Consider the following 19017-nt stretch of genomic DNA (forward strand, 5'->3'; position numbering starts at 1 on the left):
TCTATCTCAGCCTTAAATATTCTCAACAATGAAGTATTCACACCCTTCTGAGGTAACATTTCCAATGATTCACAACCATCTGTGAAGACATTTCTCCACATCTGAGTCTTAACTCATCAATCCCTTATCCTGAATTTGTGCCCCTTCAATCTAGATTTCCCAGCCTTGAGAAACAACCTGTCACTGCCTACCCTGTCAAACACCTTCAGAATCTTGTATCTTTCAATTATATCTTGTTTCATTCTTCTAAACTCCAAAGAGAAATTCACTCAGCCTTTCACCATTGTACAGCCACCTGATCCCAGAAATTAATCTAGTAGACCTTCATCGTACCGCTGACAATGGATCTATATTTTCCATTAGGTGAAGAGTTAACCAGGAATGGTCTCATAAAAGCTCAAAAGACTTCCTTATTCTTGTACTTTAATCCCCTTACAATAAAGACCAATATGCATTAACATATCATAATATTAGATAATGTAAGATGTTGGACCATTTAATTATCCAGTTGTAATAGCTGGAAAGGATTTACATTCAGGATATCTTGAGTTCAATTTCTTTACTTTGCATCTAACTTTATTCTATCAGATTAACCTATCACTGCTAGCCTATTCAGGGTGCCACAAAATAATGTACAAATATATGTCCATCAAGAAAATATCAAAGCTTCTTCCAGCTGCTTACTTAATTTACATTCTCCCACCGTAATTCCATAATTATTTCTGCAGTTCCTGGCAAAGTGACTTCGTAGTTTTATTCACACTATCTCAGGATGAAACTAAACAGAGGGTTGTAAGAAAAATCATCAGAGACAGAAGCATTGAGAAGTGTTCATATATAATGCTTTTTATACAGTCATTAATCTGCACATAGTTAGATGCTGAGGAACTAGTCATCTGCCCAGCCTCTGGTAGGGGATTGGGAGGGGGTTTAACACAGAAATTTGTCGAGGGTGCTGATGAAGAGACGGGGGTTGAAACAGACACAAGGGTCAAACTTTGTTGGGTTGTGAAGAGAATAGTTCTATCTTGAAAGGAAATGGTTGATGGAGGTGCCCCTACACCCTCCTTCCACCTCCAGCCCGAGTTCTGAACAGTCACTCTCAGATGAGGATAACAAAGTATGGAGCTGGATGAACACAGCAGGCCAAGCAGCATCTCAGGAGCACAAAAGCTGACGTTTCAGGCCTAGACCCTTCATCAGAGAGGGGGATGGGGAGAGGGAACTGGAATAAATAGGGGGAGAGGGGGAGGTGGACCGAAGATGGAGAGAAAACAAGATAGGTAGAGAGGAGAGTATAGGTGGGGAGGTATGGAGGGGATAGGTCAGTCCAGGGAAGATGGACAGGTCAAGGAGGTGGGATGAGGTGGTAGGTAGGAAATGGAGGTGCGGATTGAGGTGGGAGGAAGGGATGGGTGAGAGGAAGAACAGGTTAGGGAGGCAGAGACAGGCTGGGCTGGGTTTGGGATGCAGTGGGGGGAGGGGAAGAACTGGGCTGGTTTTGGGATGTAGTAGGGGAAAGGGAGATTTTGAAGCTTGTGAAGTCCACATTGATACCATTGGGCTGCAGGGTTCCCAAGTGGAATATGAGTTTTGTTCCTGCAAGCTTTGGGTAACCACTGACTCCCACAGCTACCTAGAATACACCTCCTCCCACCCACCCTCCTGCAAAAATTCCATCCACTATTCCCAATTCCTCCTCCTCCGCTGCATCTGCTCCCAGGATGACGCATTCCACTCCCGCACATCCCAGATGTCCACGTTCTTCCAGGACCGCAACTTTCCCCTCGCAGTGGTCGAGAACGCCCTTGACTGCGTCTCCCGCATTTCCCGCAACACATCCCTCACGCCCCGCCCCTGCCACAACTGCCCCCCCCGAGGATCCCCCTCGTCCTCACACTCCACCCCACCAACCTCCGGATACAACGTATCATCCTCCGACACTTCCGCCATCTACAATCCGACCCCACCACCCAAGCCATTTTTCCATCCCCACCCTTGTCTGCCTTCCGGAGTGACCACTCTCTCTGCAACTCCCTTGTCTGCTCCACACTCCCCTCCAACCCCACTACATCCGGCACCTTCCCCTGCAACCGCAGGAAGTGCTACACCTCCCCCCACACGTCCTCCCTCACCTCCATCCCAGGCCCCAGGATGACCTTCCATATCAAACAGATGTTCACCTGCACATCTGCCAATATGGTATATTGTATCCATTGCACCCGGTGTGGCTTCCTCTACATTGGAGAAACCAAGCGGAGGCTTGGGGACCGCTTTGCAGAACGCCTCCGCTCAGTTCGCAACAAACAACTATACCTCCCAGTCGCGAACCATTTCAACTCCACCTCCCATTCCTCAGACGACATGTCCATCATGGGCCTCCTGCAGTGCCACAATGATGCCACCCAAAGGTTGCAGGAACAGCAACTCATATTCCGCTTGGGAACCCTGCAGCCCAATGATATCAATGTGGACTTCACAAGCTTCAAAAATCTCCCCTTCCCCTACTACATCCCAAAACCAGCCCAGCTCTTCCCCTCCCCCCACTGCATCCCAAAACCAGCCCAGCCTGTCTCTCCTTCCCTAACCTGTTCTTCCTCTCACCCATCCCCTCCTCTCACCTCAACCGCACCTCCATTTCCTACCTACCACCTCATCCTGCCTCCTTGACCTGTCCATTTTCCCTGGACTGACCTATCCCCTCCCTACCTCCCCAACTATACTCTCCTCTCTACCTATCTTGTTTTCTCTCCATCTTCGGTCCGCCTCCCCCTCTCTCCCTATTTATTCCAGTTCCCTCTCCCCATCCCCCTCTCTGATGAAGGGTCTAGGCCCGAAACGCCAGCTTTTGTGCTCCTGAGATGCTGCTTGGCCTGCTGTGTTCATCCAGCTCCACACTTTGTTATCTTGGATTCTCCAGCATCTGCAGTTCCCAATATCACTCTCAGATGAGGGCAGGCTGGTTGGCTATGCTAGGCCTTGCCTGAAACAATACAAAATTGTGGAGAAGCTGGGACCAGCAGGAAACTGGTGGTAATGCCATCTGAGGAGGTTTTTCAGGCTCCCCTGCCAGCAGATGAGCATAAACAGAGCAACATGAACAAATTAACTGCAGTTTATGACATCTTGACGGCACACTATTTGCGTAAATAACTAACTACACTTGAAAGGGGACAGGAAGGGTTTGGGATGTCACAAGAAATTGGTAAGGCATTATAGCAACTGCCTTTTCTAGTTTGTTGTTTTTGTGTGATCATCCCCATTTTCACCAACTCCATTACCGTCACTGCAAACTCATTCATGCACTCTCTCTTCATATAGCAGGTTAGCTTGTTTTTAATTGAACAGCTAACATTGGGCGATTTTTAAAAGTTTTATTTTTAGACAACCAAAAATCAAACAACATGAAATTTCCATTGACATTTGTACTTACATTTGTAAGAGTGCTGAGAGAGCCCATAAAACACACAACAACCAATCCCAGCACAAACAGTTCCCTCCTTTTAGCAAACAGGTGAGGATATTCGTCTATCACAGCTGTAATGATAGATTCCAGGCCTCCGTACTGTTGACAAGAAAACCACAATGAATCACTTAGTGTCTGCTCCCTCCCAAAAAAACAAACATACTTTGATCCCTCTCCAGATAGAAGAGGGACACAGCAACAAAGCAATATACTCAGCAACCTTCAGGTGTCTGGAATATTTCCCTACTTTACAGGAATATTATTTCCAAAAGGACAGGAACGTGAAAGTGGATAAACAACAGAATTAACAAAATTGGAACGTCTCCTTGTTTTCCCCCTGAATCCAAATGCTTGCATGCATTTCGAAAATGTAAAGTGATGATACCAAAATCTGGGGTGACTAGACAATAATAGTGCTGAGGTTACATTGGTTTTTAGGCTTGAGACCTACTCACTGTGCAATGTGATGATTGCCCCGAAATGCAATTGCCAATCAATCACCACTCAAAGCCTGCTCAGATATTATATGCAAAGCTCCATATTCACATTCCGGACATAATGTAACTGAAGTAGCTCATTATGTGTGATGCACTCCTTAGAAAATCGTATAATTTGCAATTTTATTGAGTATATCGAAAAAATATAAAGATTAGACATTATTTAAGTGACTAGGCTTTTCAAACTAGGGAGTTCAGAGAGAAATGGAGATTATGGTATCATTTGTTAAAGCTCAGGTCTAGATTAGATGCTAAAAAGCCCTGTTTGTAAAGAATTGATGATGTCTGTAATGAGATGTTGATAGGCATTCAAGAAAGGAGTTGACTGAATTCCAGAGAGTTATTAACATACAGGAGCTATTGTGCAATAACTGTTCTGTTCTGGTATTTGCTTCGTTGCCTTCGGGGTTTGGAAGGTTTCCAAGTTTTTGTTCCCTGAATTTACCTAGGAATTATATTATTTTTCTGTTGTCTCTCAAATGAGATTGTCCACCCACAAAGGAAGTGATGAGGGCAGGGTTTGGGGAGGTGGTGTGTGTCATTGGTCAGGAAAGCGGTGGTTTGCTGAAATTACTTCACGTCAGGAATTGGACAAACTTGATGGATTATCTGTTTTTTTTTCACAGGTTCTTCCTTACTGAGTGAGTCTTTGCTTCAGGTAGAGATCTTTATTGAGAGAACATCTACCAAATAATCTCATATGGCCAGGAATTACATGGGCATGGCTGGCAGAGGCCAATACATGATCTTCAAAAAAATGGACACCAAACAGTCTTCTATTCAAAACAAACACTGGTTATCTTGTCTGCTCTCAATAATACAATTTTTAATTGCCATCTCACATATAACAACTGAATATTCATTGGTCAGATAAGGTTGCTTTATTGTTATAAGACTGGCAACATAGAAATGGTGAACTTGACTGACATCAGAAAATGACCATGACTTTTGCTGGATTATTGTAAAAGGCCAATCATTCCTGAACCCTTTTCAAGGAAAGGACATGCTATCTTTACTTAGCCTGGCCTACATGGGGTTCCAGTCCATCAATACGTAATTATTTTTAATATCATAAAGATAATAATTATTGGACAATAATGACTGTCCTGTCAGTGTTGCCTGACATGAAGATTTTATAAAAGCCACAAGAAGATTTAATTGCTTGTAGAACATGAACTGGCTAGATCCTCTTCCACCTTAACCTCCAGTTGTCTGGAAATTGATTGCTTGCTGTTTGCTGTACATTGGCCACACACCAGGCCCTCTCCCAGCTAGTTGTTCTTCCATGCCTGGTGAGTCAACAGACTATTTGATGATAGACCACACAACGGCTGAGCCTGATTGTGCCCAAATCTGACTTCTACACGTGTACTGGACAAGGGACTGGGAAAATGCCTCAGTCAATGCTGTTGGTATTAAGTACTAGCAGCTGTTAGAAATTTTCTGGTGCCATTGAAGATGTATTAAATGTTATCCCTACAAACTTCCATTAAAAATGGATGCTGTGTTGGTTTTATACATTTTCCAGCAAGGTAATCTCGAAAGCAAGCACTTTACTGATCTGTTAGAGTCAAATGCCGTGATAAGTGACAAGACTACATTTGTAAATGAAGTTATTTTTTACGGTTAATCTTTGATGTAATAAGCATAGATTCCATAACATATTCCATCTGAAATACTATGAATACAGTTGGAATCTAATTTCTTCCAATGGAAACCCTCAAGCTGTAGGTGATTCCTTTTAAATTGATTCTTCTAACAATTTATACTTACTGTACTATCCAGGCCTAGAGTTATCACCATGAGAAAAAAGAGGATTGCCCAGAATGGGGAGCCATCCATGTTAGCAATGGCCTCAGGATAAGTTATAAACAGGAGACCTGAACCTGCATGCAGAAAAAGAAGAGACTGTCTTTAAAAAGAGATACAAATGCATAATTATGAGTTTGTAATGATTTGGGACTGGCCCTTTGAGTTAGGATAAAATGGGCGAATAAGGGATGTAATGTGGTTTGACCTCAATTCAGCCTGACAACAATCTTGGTTGTTAATAGTTAAATGGGGGACCGGGCAGTTTAACTGGGAAGAAGGCAGAAGATAATCAAACTTATAAACAGTCTTCAGGACAGACGTGTTGACGTTGGATAAATATTAAGGGCACAATTTTCATATTAAATGTACGTAAAAGGAATTCTGTAATTTCAAGGCTGAGTGCACCCCAGCCTATAGGAAAAAGTGTCTTAAAGACATGATTTGCGTGACGCATTTAAGTTAGTTCAGGGTCTGAGGGAGGCACGACAGTTGTACATACTGGACCCATTATACGTTTAATAAAGAAAATGAGTTAGCAGTGTGCTTGCATTGTTTGGGCATTGGGAGTGAATACAGTCAGTAATGGATTGTGGGCAGGAGGCCCTAATATTTAACAAAACAACTGCTGAGTTGTTGAGTGCTGGTGTGGTCTAGTTAAAAAGTTCTCTTGTACTTGGACCCAGTTGCTTTGTTAAATATTAGGTTTCGTAGCTCACAACCCATCACTGGCTATACTCACTCCTGATGTCCAAACAATGAGCTAAGGATATGAAGGAATGGTGATATAGTTCCAGGTCAAAATGCTGTGTAATTTAGTGGGGAACCTGCAGATGGTTACAAACCCATGCATCCTCCTCCTTGTGCCTCTAGGTGGTAGAGGTTGCAGGTTTGCAATGTGCTGCAGTGAGTTGCTGCAGTGCATTTGCAGTTATTATACACTCCTGCCACTGTCCATTGGCAGTAAAAGAATTAAATGTTGAAGCTGGAGTGTGGGGTACCAATTAAGAGGGGCTGTTTTGTCCTAGATGGTGTTGAGCTTCTCAAATATTGCTGGAACTGTACTCATCCAGGCAAGTGGAGAGTACTTCCAACAAACTCCTGACAGTTTTTCTGAAGAAGGGTCCCGACCCAAAACTTCAACTTTCTTGCTCCTCTGCTGCTGCCTGGCCTGCTGTGCTCCTCCAGCTTCATGCTGTGTTATCTCACACTCCTGATGGTGTCTGTCTCAACATGCTCATGAAATGTTACAATGCACTGGTGGCTTTGTTCCACATTCTTTCTTGTGCTGGGCTATACTTAGCAGAGAATGTCTGTTGAAAAATCACTCAAATTCACGCACCTTTGTCTTTTGCCACTTCCTCCACATCAACGTTGCGCATCTCAGCCATGTATCCCAGTACCGTGAAAATTACAAAGCCTGACAAGAGACTAGTCAGGCAGTTCACTAAACTAGTGACAATTGCATCTCTGTAAAGAAAATAATGTTCAACAATAAGAAGTACACTTTATGAGCTAAGAGCTTTCACCCTCTGATTTTAAATGTGAAGAAACCAAATTAGCATTGCTTAAATGTGCACCTGCAATTTCCTGATATCCTGAAGGAAGGGATCACCAATCCTCAATGCATGCATGCAATTTTCACTCATGTATTATTCAATGTTATTAACGAACATTCTGATCAAAAACTGAAAGCCCATGTTTCCACACCACTGTCACAGCAGTGAGGAAGCAGGACTTCTCTTACCCTGACTATTCATATAACTTTCTTTTATCTGTACATGGGATGCGAATGGTGCTGCTGGGCCAGCATTTTTTGCCTACAGCTAATTGCCCTGAAGGAGGTGATGATGAGCTGCTTTCTTGAATTGCTGCAGTCCACGAGGGTGTGGATATATGTTGGGATGAGATTTCCAGGATTTGAACAGTGAAGGAACAGCTATACAATTCAGAATTACACGACTTGTGAAGAAATTTGTGGGTGGTTCCCATTCAACTGTAGCTTTTCTTCTCTATAGTAGAGCTTATGGATTTAGAAGATGGCATTGAAGGAGCCTGGCTGATTTGCTGCAATGCATCTTGTTGATAGTAGACACCATGCAGTGGTGAGGTGAGTGAATATTGAATTTGGTAAATGTGGTGTGAATCAAGTGGGATACTTTGTTCTACTTAGTGCTGAGTTTCTTGAATGTTGTTAGAGTTGCACCCATGTGGGCATGTGGGGAGTATTCCATTGCATTCCTGACTTGTGCCTTGTAGACAGTGGACAGGGATTAGGCAGACAGGAGATGAATTGGTTACTGCAGTATTCCTAGCCTTTAACTTGTTGTAGTCTCAGCATTTATACAGCTGATCCAGTTTAGTTTCAGACCAATGATAACCCCATCATTGTTGAACATCAGGGGCGTTCAGTGGTAGAAGTTCCATTGAATGTCAAGAGGAGATGATTTAGTTCTCTCTTGCAGGAGATAGTCAGTCATTGCCTGATACATGTGTGGCATGAAGGTTCCTTGCCACTTATCAGCCCTAACCTGGATGTTGTCCAGGTCTTCCTGCAAATTGAATTGGATTACTTCTTCATTCAGGTGGTCGTGAATGGTGTTGAACATTGTGCAGTCATCAGCAAACATCCCCAATTCTGACTTTATCATGAAGGAGAGTCACTGATGAATCAGCTGAAATGGGCCTTGGGCGCTACCCTGAGGAACTCCAGCAGACAGGTCACGGGGCTGAAATATTTGGCCACCAAGAAACACAACCTTCTTTTGTATGAGGTATAACTCTAGCCAGTGGAGTGTTTTCCTCTGTCTCTCATTGACTCCAGTTTGCTACAGTGCTTTGGTGGCCTTAATGGCAAGGGCAGTCTTTCCTGCCTCACTTCTGGAATTCAGCTGTTTTGCCTGGACTAAGGCTGTAATAAGGCCAGAAGCTGAGCAGCCGTGTTGAAAACAAAATTGTGCAGGAGTGAGCCGGTTATACATGTACAAACGATTCAAGAACAGCTTCTTCAACTTAGCTTTCTCTGTATCCAGCGCATTCAACCATTTTTTGATATCACATGGAGTGAATATGATTGGCTGGTGTCTGGCTAAAGGTGGATGCGGATGGTTCAGTCTTGACTTTTGTACTGATGTTCTGATCCCTTGTTATAGAGGAAGTGAATATTTGTGGAACTTCCTGCTATTAGTTGTTTAATTGTTCACTATCATTGAGAGCTGGGTGTAGGAGGATGGCAGAACTTGTGGGATTACTTAATCCTGCCTATCACACCCACTGTTTGGCAAGCAATTAGTCCAATGTTTTAGTCTCACCATCTTGATATCTTGCCTGATTGGAATTCCCCGGAACAGGAAATTCTAAAGAAAATAGCAGGCACCTAAATATTACCAATGCAGCTTTAAAAATGGTCTCTTCTCCATGAAGGTTAACTTGCTTATAGCAGGCAGTTTTAAAACTGTGGGTTATGAACCCCAATGGAATTGCAAGGTGTCCATTCTCCCAGGTGGCTCAGTGGTTAGCGCAGCTGCCTCACAGCATCAGGGACCCAGGTTCAATTCCACCCTCGGGTGACTGTCTGTGTGGAGTTTGCATGTTCTCCCCGTGTCTGCACGGGCTTCCTCTGGATGCAAACTCCACACAGACAGTCACCCGAGGGTGGAATTGAACCTGGGTCCCTGGCGCTGTGAGGCTGCAGTGCTAATGCTACTTCCAGCTTCACTGTGTTTCTGCTGCTGTTGTGCAGGGTCCCTTACCCATGGCTGGTGATTCAACTTCATAGGTACTGGCAACTAGACCAAGAGTAGGACAGCAGTGGTGAAAGGAACAGGTAATGATGATGATGGAAAAGAGACTGATTATGGCATGTCCTGGGGAGTGGACACAGCTGACTATGATGTGTGTTGGGGAAGGGGAAAGGGGCTGATTTTACTGTGTGAGGAAGAGGAGATCGTCTGATTAGATTGTGGTTGGAGTTGAGAGAGGGGTAATGCACTGTGTGTAGGCAGGAGGAAAAGGTGCAGAATTTTGTTTGTAGTTTGTAGATGGGGAGAAGACGCCCTTCACTGAATTTCTAGTTACTGGAAAATATGAAGAATTTGCTTGAGGCCGATATGGACGCATAAAATGTTAACATTTTTACAGAGTAAATTAAAAGCACAGATTTTCATAGTGATATGATGTACTTTGGCATGTTAATCCATAATGTGCAAACAGTAATCATTTTCTGCTGAATGATACTATTTGCCACTTTATTTCAGTTTTGTTTTGGTCTTTGGTGACTATTTTTCAAGTCTTAAAATAGGTTCTCAATGGAAAGTATTTTGGGAAGCACTAGCTTATAGCGCCTGACAGCTTTCCAAACTTTCTGAATTTCTGAAAGCTTGTGGTTTCAAATAAACCAGTTGAACTATAAACTGGTGTCAAAGAAAAAAAGAAACAAAGAAACCTACAGCACAGGAACAGGCCCTTCGGCCCTCCAAGCCTGCGCCGATCAAGACCCTCTGTCTAACCTGTCATCTATTTTCTAACGGTTTGTGTCCATTTGTTCCCTGCCCATCCATGTACTGTCCAAATCGTGTGACTTCTGACTTTGTCTACCCCAGTCCAACACTGGCACCTCCACATCTTTCTAAATTGTTAGACCACACTTCTGCTTGTCTGAAATGCTGCATTGTTTCAATCTGGGCAGCAGATGCAACAGGCTTCCCACATTTATCAATCCATCTTCATTCTATATCGTTGGATTCAAAGTGGGTGGCACCATGAACTGCCTCAATCTTTGGCTCCAACTACATTGGCCCAGGCTTTCCGCAGTCTCCTGGCTGATTGAGATGTGCACCACCCCTGGAAAAGCCCTTTGAATGCCAAGCATATTTTAGGCCGTGAAAGTAACACAGTTAAAGCTATACATTCTCCATTTGCCTGTTGTGAGATAAACCGACTCAGTGCAAATGAATCTGAAACCTTCCTGTTCTGTTTGCCACTGGACATGCATACATTTACTAAGCAAGCAGGGAATTATTTGGTACGATTTTACAAACATTAGACACTATTATTTAGCCCTACCGGTAACAATTATTATTGAATTGGTTGTAACTCGCTAAAGCCATGATCACTCCAAATCCAGGACCCATAGAGAAGAAAATCTGTGTAGCTGCATCCACCCACACCTGAAGAAAAAAGCAAAAGATCAGAAATAGCCTGTGCAGATCAATGATATGCATCATATTTTTTAAGGTAAAATATGGCATTCGCATCCTAAAATCTTATCAGTTTTTCTGAGTAGCTTATCTGGTGGATGAATAATGTAAGTTATTTTGGAAACTTCCACTTGCAGAATGCTAGGTAGCTTATGAGCATTTCATTTTCATCTAGTGTTCCTTCAGCTTGCTTGTTCTTCCTATATTTAAACTAAGCTGCTCTCTGGAGCATCACGTAGCTCTGAGGATGGTCCCATTTTAAATAGAGGAAAGAGCTTAAGGGTAGAAAGCATTAGATCATTGTGCCTAACTCATTTTCCTCGGGCCTTTGATTCTCACTCCTGACCATCAGATGAATTATGAGCCCTGGGTGCTACTTTTGGTAAAGGTACATTGTATGCGAGCATCACTGTCTGGCTAGAGGACAGTTAAAAGTCAACTGCATTGCTGTGGAATATATTGATCCGACAATGGTTGCAGAATCCCTTTCCAAAAGACATTACATTTTTGCAACAATTGACTGTAGTTACATTATCACCACTAGGCTAGTTTTTCAACTGAACTTAAGTTTTCTATAGGAAGCAGGGGAACGTGAAGTCATGTCCCAGAACATTGACTCTGGGTTCTGGATTGCTTGGTCCCAAAATGTTACTTCAATGTTCACTTCCTCTGCTTTTGCCCATTCAGAAAAGTAAGCTTTTAGCTGTATTATGTGCTCAACAACTCTTTTAAAATGAAAATGTAAAGAACTATTGCAGCAAAAGCATGCATTTTAGCAAGAATCTCATTGTACTACTGGTTTTAAATTAATAGATAAGCAGGTCAAAAATTCAGGTCCACTTATTTTTCAAAAATTAAATATCGATTTAAAATGTGATCAACACTATAAACAGCTTTAACTAGCCAACAATAGAGTCTGGAGGCACCTTCTCTCCAATCTGGAAGGAGAGATTGATGTGAGCTTTAACATCTGGCCTTGCCTGAAATAGGTGATGCATGTACTGTATTGGTCAATGTTGTGGTTGCTTAGCGCAGCTGGTCAGTGATGTAGAATAGATGCCAACAGTGTGTGTTCAATTCCCACATCAGCTGAGGTTACCCTCAAAGACTCTCCTTCTCAATGTTGCTTTTGCCTGGGGTGACCCTCAGGTTAAACCACCACCAGTTGTTTCTCTTCAATGGGAGAGTGGGATTATGGCACCTTTACCTTTTGCCTATCATGTGGGGAAAGAGATCCACAAACAGATCAACTAAGATGCTTCCCACTCTTAATGGAGAAATTAAAAATACACAAATCTAATTGATACTTTAAAATTAATAAAGTATGAACTAAATCCTTTGAAGTTCCATAGCCAGTTCATTGTAATCATGGGTGTTTTCTAAACTGTGCTTTCATTACATATTTGTTAAATCTTGTGTTACAGTTTTGCAACCAAGTGTATTGCCATGATTTGAGGAAGCATAGTTGTGTAGTTTATATATGGTTTCATTATGACAAAAAGAAATGTTCGCTTGGAAATGTAACATGTTGGCCAATGGATTGGATGCACCCTTTTGGAATCCTTTCTTTTGTAGCAGTTTTATGCAGTCACTAATCTCCTCAAGGTGTCATCACACAGCTCTGTGCTAATACGTCTTTCCAAACTCGAGCACCGCATCACGCTCACCCCCTCACCCCCCCTACCATTGTTTGCTAGTTAAATCTGTTTACAGTGTTGATCACATTTTAAATCGATATTTAATTTTTGAAAAATAAGTGGACCTGAATATTTGACCTGCTTATCTATTAATTTAAAACTAGTAGTACGATGAGAATCTTGCTAAAATGCATGCTTTTGCTGCAATAGTTCTTTACATTTTCATTTTAAAAGAGTTGTTGAGCACATAATACAGCTAAAAGCTTACTTTTATGAATGGGCAAAAGCAGAGGAAGTGGACATTGAGGGAACTGTAGTTTTGCAAGGTCACTTTAAGTTTATAATTAACTGAGATTCAGGTTCAATTTACCTACATTTAGGAATTGAATGATGCTGAATTAATACAGAGTATGTTATGTGGTTCATGGCTAGGAAAGAACACTGAAGCACTTATTTTGCAATAGAATTAAGAAATCATGTTTTAAAAATATTACATTTTGTCTACTAAACCGTTAGATTCAAAGATTCTTTTTGGGATGCAGCATTCAAATTGCAGACAGCCAGAAAGCAGACCAAAGTCATGTGCAGCTGGAGAAAGCTTTAGTTTGACCACATTTGGAGTATTGTATGCAGTTCAGTTTGCCACACTACTGAAAGGAGACTTTGGAAAGGGTGCAAAATAGGTTTACCAAGATGTTGCCTGGATTGAAATGTATTAGCTATAAGGAGAAGTTAGTTTGTGCAGGTGGATAGGATTAGTTTGGAATGGCACTATGGTCACCACAGACGTAATGGGCCAAGGGGCCTGTTTCTGTGCTGTACTGTTCTATTTACGACCTTCTTCTGCAATTTTGTGATTCATTCTCCAGGAACATTGGGGGAATATTTCCTCAAGTTACTGGTTTTAGCAAAATCTGTTTCCAGTGTTCCCAGTGCACTCCACAGCTGACTGGCTGTCTCTTTCCACCTTCTATCTTCTCCTCAACTTCCAGAAAATGATTTGATTCATAAGCATCAACAGCCTTACAAGAGTACTGCTGGTTTACCATTACTAAGATATAGCCCAAGATAATTAATTGTTGGCAGATTACTCCACTGTGGAAGTCTATACACATTTTACAACTGAAGAAAGATCACTGGACTTGAAACATTAAATCTGTTTTCTCTCCACAGATGCTGCCAGACCTGCTAAATTCTCCAGCTATTGCTGTTTTTGTTTCACACTTTACAAATATTTGTTGATGGCCAGGAGCAGAAACTTTGCCAAATGAAGTTTCATCAACTAAAAGGGAAATGAGATTCAGACATAAGGTATGATGTTGCTTCAACGTAATGTAATACTGGAAGGTAGATTCAGTTCAGAGAACAAGTATTTAGGTATTATATTTGGAATTCACTAGCGTCTATGTTGTGACTAATCACCCAACTGTTAGCCACTCTGTGGAGGTGAAATAATATACTCCATGAGAATAATTCTATGCGTCGGCCTGATCGAAGATCCTGAGATGGAGTTAAATTCATAAAATTAAAAGTTGTTATTGACAAACCTAGATGGAGGACCAAGGCTGGTCATGCTAGACATCACTATGTTTACAAAAAGAATAGGTAGGCAGACACTACGGCTTTGTTTTATATGCCTGTCTAATTTTTAAGAGTGTCAGAGGATGGAACAAGTGGGAAATGGGATTGAGAATTTCTCCTCTGGCAGTCTTTAATTACAGAAAGCAAATTTATTATTAAAACAGTCATCATTTTGCAAGAACCACATCAACAAAGGCTGTGCATAAACCAGATGTGTGTTTCAGTCTATGATTTGCATTTGTAAGGGTTTCTCTCTTGTTCCAACGGAATAATAAACTCATTTACCTTTTAGAGCTCCCATCCACCCGGAGATGAGTACCTGTCTGTAGCTAAGGCTGTGGTTAATGAATGAGAGTTCAGCTGCCTGCGAGGATGAGGCATATGATGAATGTGAGGGCAAGTGTGCTATTGCAGCATCTGATAGGGCCAACACGTGCAATTAGACTTCACTGAATAATAAAATTGGCATGAAATTAATACCAACATTTAAAAAGTTCACTTTTCTATGTGCAATGATATCCTGATGATGTTGCTGGTCAGTCATACATTTACTTCATGCTAGAAGTATTCACCAAAATAAGTTTTCAGTTTTAAGTTGTAATGATATCAGATCTGGTCTCTGTTGTAAACAATGTTGGAAATGATCAGAAATATACTGTAAGCTAGTTAGGATTTGTCATATGTTTATCAAACTACTGCCTTCCAGTGGCTGAGTGTCTCTTGTCTCTGAGTTGGAAGAACTGGAAGTTCAAATTCCATTCTAAGGCTAGGTGGCTAAGAGAGAACTCAGGGGTCACTATGTATTAATGCTAATCTTCAGCCTTGATAAATGGAGGAGGGTAGGGCCTACTAGCTATAAAGATTCCCCACAAAAAATGAAGTGATCAGTCAGCATCTTGCCAATGCCCAAGTAATTTTGGAAAATGCATTATTTGTTTCAATTGAGAAAGGTTCTTTATTTATCCATTCAAATAGTAGAACTGGAAGATCTGGATTTCTTTTAGTGTTAGCATTAAGAGAAAGCAATGGGATGCACTGCAATGAGATGATCTATTCTGATGTGATTCCTGTCTGTATGGATCCCATACATAAAACCATCATTTTTACGAAGACAGATCACTTTTGGAAGATAAAGCATAGAGGGGAGTTGCAATGAAATACAAGGAAAGCTAATTCTGTCAACTCCATTGCAAACTTTCTTGTTTATTTCTTTCCTTGTTTAGTTAATATTGCTACAGCTATTACATTTTGGCTTAATTATTATTCTTTATGAACACAGTCTGCTTCTCTTGTAATCTCACTGCATTGAAATCAAGATTCATTGCTCCATTTCCAACTGTAATTCTTGCCTAATACATCAGACCAGAGGAGGCAGCTCAGAAGTTACAGAATAACCTGGAAAGAATACATATGCGAGCAAAGCAATGGCAAATTAAACATCATGGAGACATATTAAGCAATACACATGTAAGGACAAGAAGAGTGATGTGCATATTCTATGAGGTTACCATCGCTAAGGATGACATTGAAAGACACCTGAAGACCTTAGTAGACTTTATACTTAATGAGTGCTGCAAATAAATAGCAAAAATCTAGAAAGTTAGCAGAATTTTGAACTTCATTGCTAAAACAGTAGAATAAATGCAAAAGAAGTCAAATTGCACAGTGATAGCAAGAATTGCAGATGCTGCAGTCAGAGATAACAAAGCGTGGAGCTGGAGGAAGACAGCAGACCAGGCAGCAGAAGAGGAGCAGAAAAGTTGATGTTTTGAAAAGTTGATGTTCTTCAGAAATGTGAGTCAGAAGTGTACTGTTCCAAAATGTCAATTTTCCTGCTCCTTTGATACTGCCTGGCCTATTGTTTTCCTTCAGCTCCACACTTTGTTATCTCAAATACTGTTGTGACAGAGATAGAAGAAAGACATTTATCCACAGGAGCAGAAGATGTGAGGCTGACAGTAAGTTATGAGAAAACAATGTGCTTTTTGAGGTTTTAAGCCTGGGAATGAGACATATTATGGTAGTGATCTTATGGAGACATATAACAGTTAGCAGAGTAGCTAAATTATTTGGATAGGTAAGGGAGTACAGGTTCATAGAAACAAAAGGTGATTTTAAAGTTAATCACAGACTTTCTTCACACCTGGAGGGATAAACTCATGGAATGAATTTTGAGATAGTGGAATGAAGGCATGGCCCTGAAATCAATTGTCAGACAATTTAACAGCACTAGCGGAAATCTTTCTTTATGAATGATAAGAATGTTAACTAGAATTATATGTATTCAGCAGCCCTGCCACTTCTAATTTGTCCATTCACTCAAGAACATGCAGGCGATTGAAATTAATGGCTGGAACTCTTTGGAAAATGCAGAATTTATTAATATTTTTATCATATCATTATCATACTATATTCTTGCTCTTTACGGATCATAAATGGCAATGTCTTCATCCCCATTTATGATCCATTCATGGAAACATAAAATGCCATGTTATTTCTGCTGCGTTTTGCTTTTATAGTTGAACCTTCGCCACTGAACCTGGAAGATATCCCATAAGTAAGAGAAATTGTTTATGTACAAAGGGAGTAGAGTGATGTGTTAAAACTACAGTCTGGTAATTAGGCACATTCAATATAATTATTTCATAATAATTCATAGCTTTTATGACTCCTTCATTATGTATACTCACATCTGTGTCCAATAACTTCTTAAAATTTGGTTTAAGATAAAAGACCACACCTCGCCATGCCCCAGGTAAAGTGGCTCCTCTGACCAAAAGGATGAAAAGCACCAGATATGGCAGTGTGGCAGTTACCCAGACTATCTGTAACAGATCCAAGATATTTGATTGAATTAACTTGAACTTTTCCTTAATGCATGCATCTGACAATGGATGGGATTCATAAAGACTGGTGTGCTTGGAATTTCACATCACTTGCCAATGTGCCAGTTTACCAGCACCATCCACATCTCCAGATGGCTGAGTTGGGGCAGAACTGTTACCCCACCATAAGTCAGGGGTCCTATTTTCCAGGCATGAAGTGGGCTCAAATTGTGGCTAAAACACAGCCAATGAGACAAAGTGATACCTGGTGCTTCCTGTTCTCCACCTGATTGGTACCCATCGCGTCTGTCCACCCATGGTGTGGCCACTGACCAACAAATGAAATGACTGCTGGTCTTCAGAGCGCACGTCCATTTTGAGACACCATCTCTCTCTGCCTCCATCTCTCTCTCTCTCTCTCTCAGCATTGGCAGCTTCTATCTCAGAGGGTGGGGCCACCTTTAATGAAATGTTGGAGGACCTGCTATTTGCCATATATCATTAACAGCACCCCCTACTAACGTCAATCAGATGTCAAGTGTGCCCGCTGGACAGATGACAAAATTCAAGCTGGCCAACTATTCCCAACCCATTTTGGGTTCAGAACCTGCATTTGATTCTAACATCGACATTTGATCCCAAATGGAAAATCAGAGCCTGTGGATTTTGTATCATGCTCCTCTCTAAAGCACATTTTTCTCTGTGATAGACCCCTTTTTGGAACACAGTCATTTTTGCAATATGTTCCTCTTTAACACAACCCTCTTGATAAAGCACTGCATTGAATACATGCCTCTCTTTGACCTCTTTCTCTAATGCACCCATCCCAGTAGCACTTTACATGCCTGTTCTAAATGCTGTTAAAGAGCCTGATGTAATATCAATTCACTACATTTGTGTAAAAAATTAAAACAGTGAACAAACCTTGCCAGATGTTTTGACTCCCTTCCAGAGGCTAAAGTAAACGATGGTAAATATGACAAAGAGACATAAAAGAAGTTGCCAACGGATCACACCCACATAATGCAGCCCCTTGGATTTATGAATCTCCAGAACATTTCGTCTAAAAGCAAGAGGAAAATGTAAAGAAGGCATATTGCTTAATTTTTACAGAACAATAGTAAATCAGATCTCAAAAAATAATTAATTTGTCACTGACAGTTTGACAGCACTCCTTTTCTGACTCAGTGAGTTGTGGCAACAATTTCCACTGCTGAAGTTGGCCACATATCAGGGCTCAGACTTCAATGGAATACTGAGAATTGGCACTTTCTAGATGTTGAGACAAGAAAAACTGATTATCTAAAATATTTGGTCACTATTTGTGCACCATATCTTACTAACACTGGCTCCCACAATTGGCTACATGATAACAGTGAACACAACACTCTGGATATCAAACCAGTAACCACATGGTGGCATGTTAGCCTGCTATGTTGTGGATTCTGCAGTGTACACAAATATAAATCCTTTTTTAATAGGAAGTGAAGCTGCTGCCACATCACAAATAGTCCAAGTAAGCTGAACATTTTGCAAATGTCAAAATATTGGCCTTCCAGGCAGTGAGTAACTTATGTATGAACTTGCAACTCTAACTTACTTTATTGGCATCACCTCAGAGGTTTCAGTCATTGGTTTATATCCCGACAGAACGTGGTAGCTGTTCTTAGGGGTTAGATACTCTAATTAAAGCAGTCAGTTAATTGATCACAGCCCAAACAGCACTTGGCGCCTAACAACTGACCTAATCATCCTTTGGGTCGGGGCTAGTAAAATCAGCCAGGATCACATTTCTAATTGGAAATGACCATGTAGATCTGTTGAATTAAAACAGACACCTATCTGTTCAACCCAGAGGATTCATATCATAAATAACAACACTCATGATGATTTTTACACATGAAATGACCACTTGTGTGAATGCTGCCACAGAGTGCAAATAATTGATCGTGTTTCACTCCATTTACATCCCATCTCAACAAAGGCAACAATTTTCCCATTCTT

At 41.2% G+C, this 19017-nt stretch overlaps 1 protein-coding gene across 1 annotated transcript in view; it reads right to left on the reverse strand.

Moving 5' to 3' along the window:
• Nucleotides 1–19017, reverse strand: part of slc6a4b (solute carrier family 6 member 4b) — an 81217-nt gene that overhangs the window by 13346 nt on the left and 48854 nt on the right. The window contains exons 5-10 of the mRNA XM_059654972.1: nt 17938–18076; nt 16879–17013; nt 10837–10940; nt 7115–7242; nt 5737–5849; nt 3434–3565 (exon numbers count right to left, since the gene is read on the reverse strand). Coding sequence (XP_059510955.1) covers nt 3434–3565; nt 5737–5849; nt 7115–7242; nt 10837–10940; nt 16879–17013; nt 17938–18076 — 751 coding nt within the window. The remainder of the gene's footprint in view (nt 1–3433; nt 3566–5736; nt 5850–7114; nt 7243–10836; nt 10941–16878; nt 17014–17937; nt 18077–19017) is intronic.

This window comes from Stegostoma tigrinum, chromosome 26 (genome assembly GCF_030684315.1).
Source record: "Stegostoma tigrinum isolate sSteTig4 chromosome 26, sSteTig4.hap1, whole genome shotgun sequence".
In the NCBI taxonomy this organism is placed as follows: domain Eukaryota; kingdom Metazoa; phylum Chordata; class Chondrichthyes; order Orectolobiformes; family Stegostomatidae; genus Stegostoma; species Stegostoma tigrinum.